This window comes from Microtus ochrogaster, chromosome 21 (assembly GCF_000317375.1).
Source record: "Microtus ochrogaster isolate Prairie Vole_2 chromosome 21, MicOch1.0, whole genome shotgun sequence".
Taxonomy (NCBI): Eukaryota; Metazoa; Chordata; class Mammalia; order Rodentia; family Cricetidae; genus Microtus; species Microtus ochrogaster.
The window spans coordinates 597976-606664 of NC_022022.1; the positions used below are offsets into that span (position 1 = coordinate 597976).

The window sequence follows — 8689 nt, forward strand, 5'->3', positions numbered from 1 at the left end:
GTGTGTGTGTGTGTGTGTGCATACATACAATAGAGAAAGATACCTGACATTAATCTCTGGTGTCCATGTGTGTGTGTGTATACGCATACATACAAGCATGTGTGCACATAATTACATATATGTACATGCATGTGCGCACACACACACACCTCCTTAAGACTTTACATGTGTGCCCAACTATGAAAAGCAGAGGGCAGGAAACTAGTGATCCTCTACTTCTTTGTTCTTTCCCTACAGAAAAATTATGAGGCCCGTGTGTCTATACTAGAGGCCAGGAGGTGGGAGTTTGGACCAAGGAAATGGCACAGCTGGGAGCTGGGAAGTGCCTACCACAGGGGGATGGATACCTTAGGCCTGCTCAGAAAGTACCTGGTAGAGGAGTCTTGCCTGGTACTGGAAGGAGGGAACGCTACACACCTCAGACAACTTGTGATGCCCTTGCCTGCTGTGCATCCCCAAGAGGGACACCTAGGCTTGTCTGGCTCTCAGTCTCTATCTCCCCAGCATACCTAACATCCTGTAGTCATCACGGACCTTCCTGGCTCGGAAAAATGCTTGGATCTTCACAATGGAGTCAACCTACCACAGGCACAAGAGAACAGGTGACTGACCGCCCTTCTGCTCCTGGGCTCTCATCTATGAGTAAAGGCAGGTATGACGGGGCAACACTCACGTTCTTCTGGAAGTATCGCAGACGCCTGAGGTACTGCCTCCGGGCTGCCCACATTCGCACCCAGGCCTGGATCTGAGAGAAAAGACACTGCCTTCAGAGTGTGAGTCTGAGACCCACGCTCAGACCCGATCGGCTCCAGGGCCATGAGGAGGCAAGAGAATGAGAAAAGTGCTCCGAGGGTCGCTCAAGAGGAAGGAGCCACCCAGACCACCATAGTTACCTTGATGATAGCATCCATGTTGGCTTTAAAATATTGCAGCCGCTCCTGGTAAGTCTTTCGTTGTCTATAACCCCGCCAATGAGCCTGCCAAGCAGAAGAGGGAACCCTAGCAAACCTCCCTGGGCTCATGAGGCCAGGGGGACAGCTTTACCCTGGGTTCTCTAAGATGCTGTGGTGGTTTGAATGAGAATGTCTCCCATAGGCTCAAATCTCTGAATGTTCGGTTCCCAGCTGATGGACTGACTGTTTAGAGGTGTGTTCTTGTTGGAGGTGTGCCTTTTGCGGTTTTAAAAACCTCACACCAGGTATGGTCTCACTCTCTCCACCTTGCCTTATGAATCAGATATAAGTTCTCAGTCGCTGCTTCAAAGCCCACCTGCCCACCTGCTCACCTGCCTGCCTGCCGCCATGCTTCTGGCCTGATGATCACAGATTAACCCTCTGAACTGTAAGCAAGCCCCTAGCTTAATGCTTTTCTTTTTTCATTTTCTTATTTATTTATTTATTTATTTATTTATTTATTTATTCATTCATTCATTCATTCATTCATTTATTTAGCACACACTGTTCTGCTGGCATTCCAGAAGAGGACACCGGATCTCATTACAGATGGTTGTGAGTCACCATGTGGTTTCTGGGAATTGAACTCAGGTCCTCTAGGAAGAGCAGCCAGTGCTCTTAACCTCTGAGCCATCTCTCCAGCCCCTGCCAAATGCTTTTCTAAGTTGCCCTAGTCATGGTATCTCTTCACAGCAATAGAACAGCAACTAAGAGAGAAAGTGTGGAGAAGAGAAATTGGCCCTATTCTCAAAGACCTGTCAGCTTTATGAGAACAACTAGAACTATGTACCCTGATACTTCCTTATAGAAACTCAAATAAAAGGCATGGACACCAGCTTTACCAGAGAATACACCATGACCCCCAGCCCCCGCTCACCAGAGAATACACCATGACCCCCAACCCCGCTCACTAGAGAATACACCATGTCCCCAGCCCCCGCTCACTAGAGAATGCACCATGTCCCCAGCCCCCGCTCACTAGAGAATACACCATGTCCCCAGTCCCCCGATCTGCTCACTAGAGAATGCACCATGCTCCCCAATCCCTGCTCACTAGAGGATACACCATGTCCCCAGCCCCTGCTCACTAGAGAATGAAGCATGTTCCCACACTGCCAGCCCTGACAAAATTCTTCTCTAAAAACATGCTTCCCGAGCTGGTAAGATGACTTAGTAGGAAAGGTGCTTGTAGTCAGACCTGACATCCAGGATCCACATGGTGGAAAGAGAGAACTAACTCCTGTAACTTGTTCTCTGACCTCATCGTATGTCATGACGTGTGTGTGTACATGCGTGAGCGTGCATGCTCACACACACTAAACATATAAATGTAAAATAAAACACAACCAAAACATGACTTCAATCTGGATTAGTCAGCGTTGAGAACTGTGGAGATCCAGTGATGGTCAGAGCTTTCAAGAGCAAGCTGAGTCTCAGGGCATCCAGGCTGCCTCACTTCCCAAAGCCAAGTCTGTGACCTGGGCACTCCATTACTGAATTATGGGGTCAATGTTGACACCAGCATCTAATGGGGTGTCACCAAGGGACCCCACCATACCTAGTGACGAAAGCAATTTCCTGCTAACTCCTCACATCCAAGGCATTAACCAAGTGTCTCTATGAAGGCAAAGAACGGTGCAAGGGCTTGAGTAGGGTGCCCGGGCCTTAACCAGAGGGCAGTTAACCAAGGGCCAACTTCAGAGCCTGCGCCATCAGTTACTCCTGCACGCTTAGCCATCTGCCAGCCCCAGCTTCACGGTTCTCCCTTTGTGTCCCTCCTGTCACATCTGATGCCAGCCAAACTCCATGGCCATTCACTTGTGGGTTCCACACCCATCTCCCAACCTTGCCCTGCACACTGGGGCGGGCTCTGAAGGTAAAGTCTGCAGAGGGGGTTACACTGCCAGCACCCCATGGCTCTCCACACCACACCTGACAAGGGAAGGCGCCCTTGTTTCTAGCTCATGGAGTGCTAGTGTCCTGCCCTGGTCACTTGCAGGTCAGCCCCAGAGACACCACAGGCCATTCACAGGACAGAACTGAAGGGAATGCCCACTAGAGAGGACAGCACAGCGGCTACCGTTCCACAGGAAGGGGATAGATGGACTCGCCGTCTGTCTAGCCCAGGGCCACCCCTCACAGCTCTGCTCCAGGGAAGGGTTTGCATCTCACTTCAGTCTTCCCCTCTTCCCCAATGCTGAGGATGATCCAATAACCGGTGCTTACTTCCTGCTCCCATTCTGCAAAAACTCTCTAGACATTGTCTTACTAAATCGCCCTTGCTACATTGGAAAGTGGTACTGATATTTGCATTGGTGGGGGGGGGGTAAACTGAGGCACAGAAAGACAGACAGAGAAGAGAGAGAGAGAGAGAGAGAGAGAGAGAGAGAGAGAGAGAGAGAGAGAGAAGCGTAATTACAAGGCCACATGGTTAACATGTCCCCCAGAGTTGGGCTTCTAACCACACTAGTCTGGCTCCAGAGTCCACACCTTCCTTCACTATTGCTCAGAGGTCCAAGAATCATCCCAACCCCACCCAGGGAAAGGGAAGGGGGTAGACACCCTGTATCTCCAATCTTCTCAGGCACGGGGAAAAGCCAAAGCTGCCACCTGAATCTTAATGATGGCTGGAAGCAAGGTCCTGAGGAAGTGGGAACACTCAGCAAACTTCTGTCGGACAAGGAAGCCGCGGAGGCGAGCCTGAAGTTGGATGACAAAGCCAACATTGGCCTTCCAGAGCAGTTGGCGGTCATGGGCCGCAGAGACCTTGGTGATGACTGACTGTAGAGACAGAAGGCCTTGGGTGGGTAGGAGCCTCTCCCTACACAATCCCCCACCATGGCAGGAACTCTGCCTACCTGAATCTCCTCCCAGGTTAGATGGGAGGTGTTGAGGTGGCAGCTGGGAGGATGGTCCCAGGTCCCCTGGAAGGTCTGAAGATGGAAGTAGTAGGCACTGCCGTCCTTCATGTCATGTCGAACCCAGAAGGCTGTGTCCCCTGAACAGAAACTCAGGTGAGCCAGGAGGGCTCAGAGGAAAAGCAGCAGAGAAGCGTAGGCCAGGGCCACTACCAGGACGTCGCTTCTTTGACACTGCTCCTTCCAGAGCCTGCTGGTAGCTGTCAGCACAGTCAGGAACGATCCCTCGGAGAGCCACATTGGGGTTCCTCAACACTCGCTCCGTCTGGGCTGCCTTGCCCTCCTTGATGGCCTGATTGATGGCAGCCACACCAAGGGCTGCTGCTGGGCATCAGGAGAAAAAAGTCAATCCTCTAGAGTCCCTCCCACGAGCCCTGTCCTGTCCAGTGGGGCTGGATTCAGGAGACACACAGCTGCAATGGCTGGTGGAGGGGACGAGGTGGCCGTTAGGGAAGGGCTCCTGTGGGATGGAAGTCCTAAACTCTTGGCATTTCCTATCCAGTTGTGTGCCAGGAAATCCACCCTGTGGTCAAAGCACCTCCTGCACGAGCTCTGTCCTGTCCTCCCAGCTTGGTGGTTTCAGTCTGCTTGCCAGGAATCTATACATAGCTGGGATGAAGAGATCTTAACAGGAAATGCCCCCACTGGATTGGCCTGTGCTATATCTTCCTGATTAATGATCTATGTGGATGTGTTACCTGTGGACAGGTGGTCCTGCGTGTATAAGAAAACAAATTGAATAAGCCACGAGGAGCAGGCCAGCAAGCAGCGCCCCCCATGCCCTCTGCTTTGGTTTCTGCCTCTAGGTTTCTATCTTGAATTCCTGCCCTGAATTCCTCCAATGATGGACTGGGATGTGGAGGACTAAGAATAAACCCCTTCCTCCCCAAGTTGCTCTCGGTCGGTCGAGCTAAGATGCTTCCCATGGCTAACGTGAGATGGGGTGGGGCCCCACTCTGCCTTCCCAGTGCCTGGTTGTTTACTTCTCTGAGCTGTGCTTGTGTCCTCATTGGCTCTGGCCACTCCCTGGCGGATCTCCTCCAGCCACAGTACAGCCCCGGGATCTCCTGTCACCTGGCAGATTGGAAAAAAAAAAAAAAAAGATGAAAAAACCACAAAACCCCAAACTGGTATCTTCAGGCTCCCACAAGCCCAGCAGGGAACTAAAGTACACTGGAGCAGGGGGGGAAGGCTCTCTTCTCTCTGCCCTGAGGAGCTATGAAGGGGGGGGGGGGGGGCCTTGGATGGCTATACACCTGATGAAGCAGGGAAGGCTCTCTTGGCTCCCCCTCCCTGTCCTGTGGAATCATGACCCTTTGGCCCCCTAGGATGGCTGCCAGGCTCAGAAGGCTCCGCTTGGCCTCAGGGATCTCCACAGCTTTCATACCCCCAGTGTCCAGCACTTTCTGATAGCCACACCTGGGAACACTTACCCTGCAGCCCTTCCCATGCCCTCTACCTCAGTTCACTGCCCTTAGCCCCATCCTGGTGCTGGCTGTGTCTCCTGGCTGCACATTTCCAGTCACCAAAAGGTGGCAGGAAGACTGCACACCAGGCAAGGAAGCCTAAGCTTGCCATGGTCAGCTCAATGCGCTCTTCTCCTCATCAGAAATGGACTCTTACAGAGTTTTTTTATTGAGCACTATGTGTCGGGTGCCTACCTGCCTGCCTGTCTTTTTTTTCTTTTCTAAAAGGCTCTGTAGGCCAAGCCAACCTCAGACTTACTGCAGGTGTGAGCTATCCGGTATTGTTTCTAAGACTTATCTTATGAATTAGTTTTTTTCTTTTTCTTTCGATTTTATTTATTTATTTATTTTATTTATTTGTTTATTATGTGTACAGTATTCTTCCTGCAGGCCTCATTATAGGTGGTTGTGAGCCACCATGTGGTTGCTGGGAATTGAACTCAGGACCTTTGGAAGAGCAGGCAATGCTCTTAACCGCTGAGCCAATCTCTCCAGCCCCATCGATTTTATTTATTTATTATGTATATATTCTGCTTGCATATCTGCCTGCAGGCCAGAAGAGGGCACCAGATCTCATTATGGATGGTTGTGAGCCCCCATATGGTTGCTGGGAACTGAACTCAGGACCTCAGGATTCTCTGGAAGAACAGTCAGCACTCTTAACCACTGAGCCACCTCTCCAGCCCTTCTTTTCCTTTTCAAGACAGGGTTTCTCTGTAGCTTTGGAGCCTGTCCTGGAACTAGCTCTGTTGACCAGGCTGGCCTCGAACTCACAGAGATCTGCCTGCCTCTGCCTCCCAAGAGCTGCGATTAAAGGTGTGAGCCACCACCGCCCAGCATGAATTAGTTTTTCAAAAGGACTTTATTTTTAGTTAGATGTCTACATATGTATCCGTGTGGAGGTGTGTACATGTGAATGAATGCAAGTGCCCTGAAGAAGGTACTGGATCCCCTGTATCTGGGGTTGTGAGCCCCGTGATGTGGGTGTTGGGAACTGAACTCAGACTCTGTCCAGGCTTCATAGATCAGAACTTGCGAGGCAGACCAAGCAATACTTGGCACAAAGTGATAACTCAATTAATGCTGGCTAGTCCTGCCATGGTACTCACTCAAGCTCAGCAACTGGGATAAGCTTGATGCTGTCACAGGTTTGCAGGGCCACGGCCGCGCAGAGAGGCTGGGTGACGCTGCACGGGAGCTGCAGTACGCAAGCTCATCTGGCTTGGGCCAGGTCTCAGCCTCATTCTGCTGCCACAAACCACAGTGTGTCAGTTCAAATCTCCCTCTTCCACTCAGCTCACTGGACCTGCACCACGAGGTGCAAGGGCAGAAGATGTAGCGTTTTACAGACAAGTACACACACCCCAGGGATACTCAGGTGGTCTCTGGGGATCAGAGTGGGGAGTCCAGGCACCTGATTCCCAGGCCTGCTCTTTTCCCACACTTTGTCATAACAATCAAATCCTGCCTGTGCCTCGCCTGTTCAGAGTCTGTATCCACCAGGCTGGTCACCACCCTAGCCAAGGCTGAGCCTCTCGCTCTAGTATCTAACCCAGCTATCTTTTCCTAACCTTACCTTGGCTTTCTTCCTCTTGGCTGCCACGAGGAGGAGATGATACCGAGGTGCAACGTGAAGGCTGACATCTTCCAAGCCAGCCGCTGGAAGCAGCAGAGCAGACAGAGTCTTCTCAGGGTAGCCCTGATCTAGAGCCTCATTGATGAGGCTGATGGCGAGGACCTCTGAGGAAGACATCTGGATGAGCGGCAGCCCCAAACTCAAGACCACGGGAAAGGCTGTCTGAGGGGCACTCACGATCCGTCTCTTCCTGAACCTGCGCATTGACCTCGCACACAGCAGCCTGCAGGTCATTCCAACTCAGGAAGGCTCTGTCCGTCGCTCTTAGCTTCCGCACCTTCACCAGGGCATCAAAGTAACTAGCAGCAGAGAGGAGGGGCAGCAGCGTGAGCTGCGGTGCGAGCGGCGTGCGCACACAGCCGCGGCTGGTCTTTCCCAGGCCACCTCTTCTCCCCTTACAGATCGTTCCAAGACCCCTGTGTGGCGCACGGAGCTCAAGCTTCAGCCCTCTTCCCTCCGGACTCTCAACCCAGACCTCAGACACTCAAGCCTTTCATGACTTATACTAAACAGGGTCTCATCTGAACTCCGCATTCCCTCGGTCTGTCTTTGTGCCTCAGCCAGTCCCTTCTGGATAAACATCTGTTGAGTCATCTCCCACTCGTTCCCTCTGCCACCAAGTCCCGTCAATTTGCTTTCAGAATACATTCGCACGCTGGCACTTTCTTCCCAGCCCTGCCGCCCTGCCCTGGCCCAGGCCCCGTGCCAGAGTCTCAGCCACAGCCAGAAGGATCTTGATAAAGCAGGTCAGAAGGATTCCTTCCTTGTTGAACACCCCAGAGCTTCCTTCCACGCTTGAGGACATGGGCTGCTCTGTTGGTCCACTCCATCTGGTCACTCTGGTTTCCTGGTAGTCTTGGTTTTTAGGTTTTTCTTGAACACTGGGATGTTAACCCCAGAGCCTCAGACATGCAATCGCTCTACCCCTGAGCTCTTTCCAAGTGTGTCCTGACGTCCTGTGAGTGCACCTAGGACACTCTCCTGTCCTGAAGAGCGGCATGGGAAGAACTCAGGCTCCTTAGGTCCTTCTCCGCATGACCCTCCTCGTCACGTGACTAGGAAAGCTGCCCCCCCCTCCTTTGGCTTGGCCCCATAGCTCTGTGCCTATCCAGTCATGACTCCTGCTTGTGTGCATGCTTGCCGTGAGCAGGGATCTGCTTTAGTCACTGTTTTCAACACCTAGAAAGGCAGGCGTCTGGCAGTGTAGTTTCCCAAGCATTTGCTCCAAAGAAATGGAAAGGAAGCGGGATGACCATGTGCTCCCCACTGGGAAGAAACACAGGAGGGGCCGAGAATGGGAATCAGACAGGCTACTGTCCAATCAGCCACACCCATGCCATCCCCTCACTTCTGGTGTGTGGCTAGAGCCTCCCCACTCACCGCTGAGCATTTTCTTCTTCTACCTGGGCCAGGCCAGTAGCAGGGTTCACCAGACTGGACCAGAAGGCACAGGTATCTCTCGCTTCCAGAGCACGGTTAATGAGAACCACAGCTGACAGCATCTCCACAGCCACAAAGAGCTCCTCCTGGCCCAGCTCCTAGAGAGGAGAGAGTTGAGAGGAGCTGGGGAACTGTTGGAGTCTGCCTGCCCCAAGCTCTCCAACATCCATCTCCATCCCCAAGTTCCATTCATGCTCAACATCTGGGCCACGGGCCACATTCACCCACTGACCCTGCTCATGCTCAACATCTGGGCCACGGGCCACATTCACCCAC

General features: G+C 52.3%; 1 protein-coding gene across 1 annotated transcript in view; it reads right to left on the reverse strand.

Moving 5' to 3' along the window:
- Positions 1-8689, reverse strand: part of Iqgap3 (IQ motif containing GTPase activating protein 3) — a 46709-nt gene that overhangs the window by 20599 nt on the left and 17421 nt on the right. Inside the window, exons 13-22 of the mRNA XM_005356891.3 lie at positions 8354-8511; positions 7151-7272; positions 6914-7077; positions 4855-4945; positions 4025-4192; positions 3812-3951; positions 3564-3734; positions 894-977; positions 674-745; positions 510-579 (exon numbers count right to left, since the gene is read on the reverse strand). Coding sequence (XP_005356948.1) covers positions 510-579; positions 674-745; positions 894-977; positions 3564-3734; positions 3812-3951; positions 4025-4192; positions 4855-4945; positions 6914-7077; positions 7151-7272; positions 8354-8511 — 1240 coding nt within the window. The remainder of the gene's footprint in view (positions 1-509; positions 580-673; positions 746-893; positions 978-3563; positions 3735-3811; positions 3952-4024; positions 4193-4854; positions 4946-6913; positions 7078-7150; positions 7273-8353; positions 8512-8689) is intronic.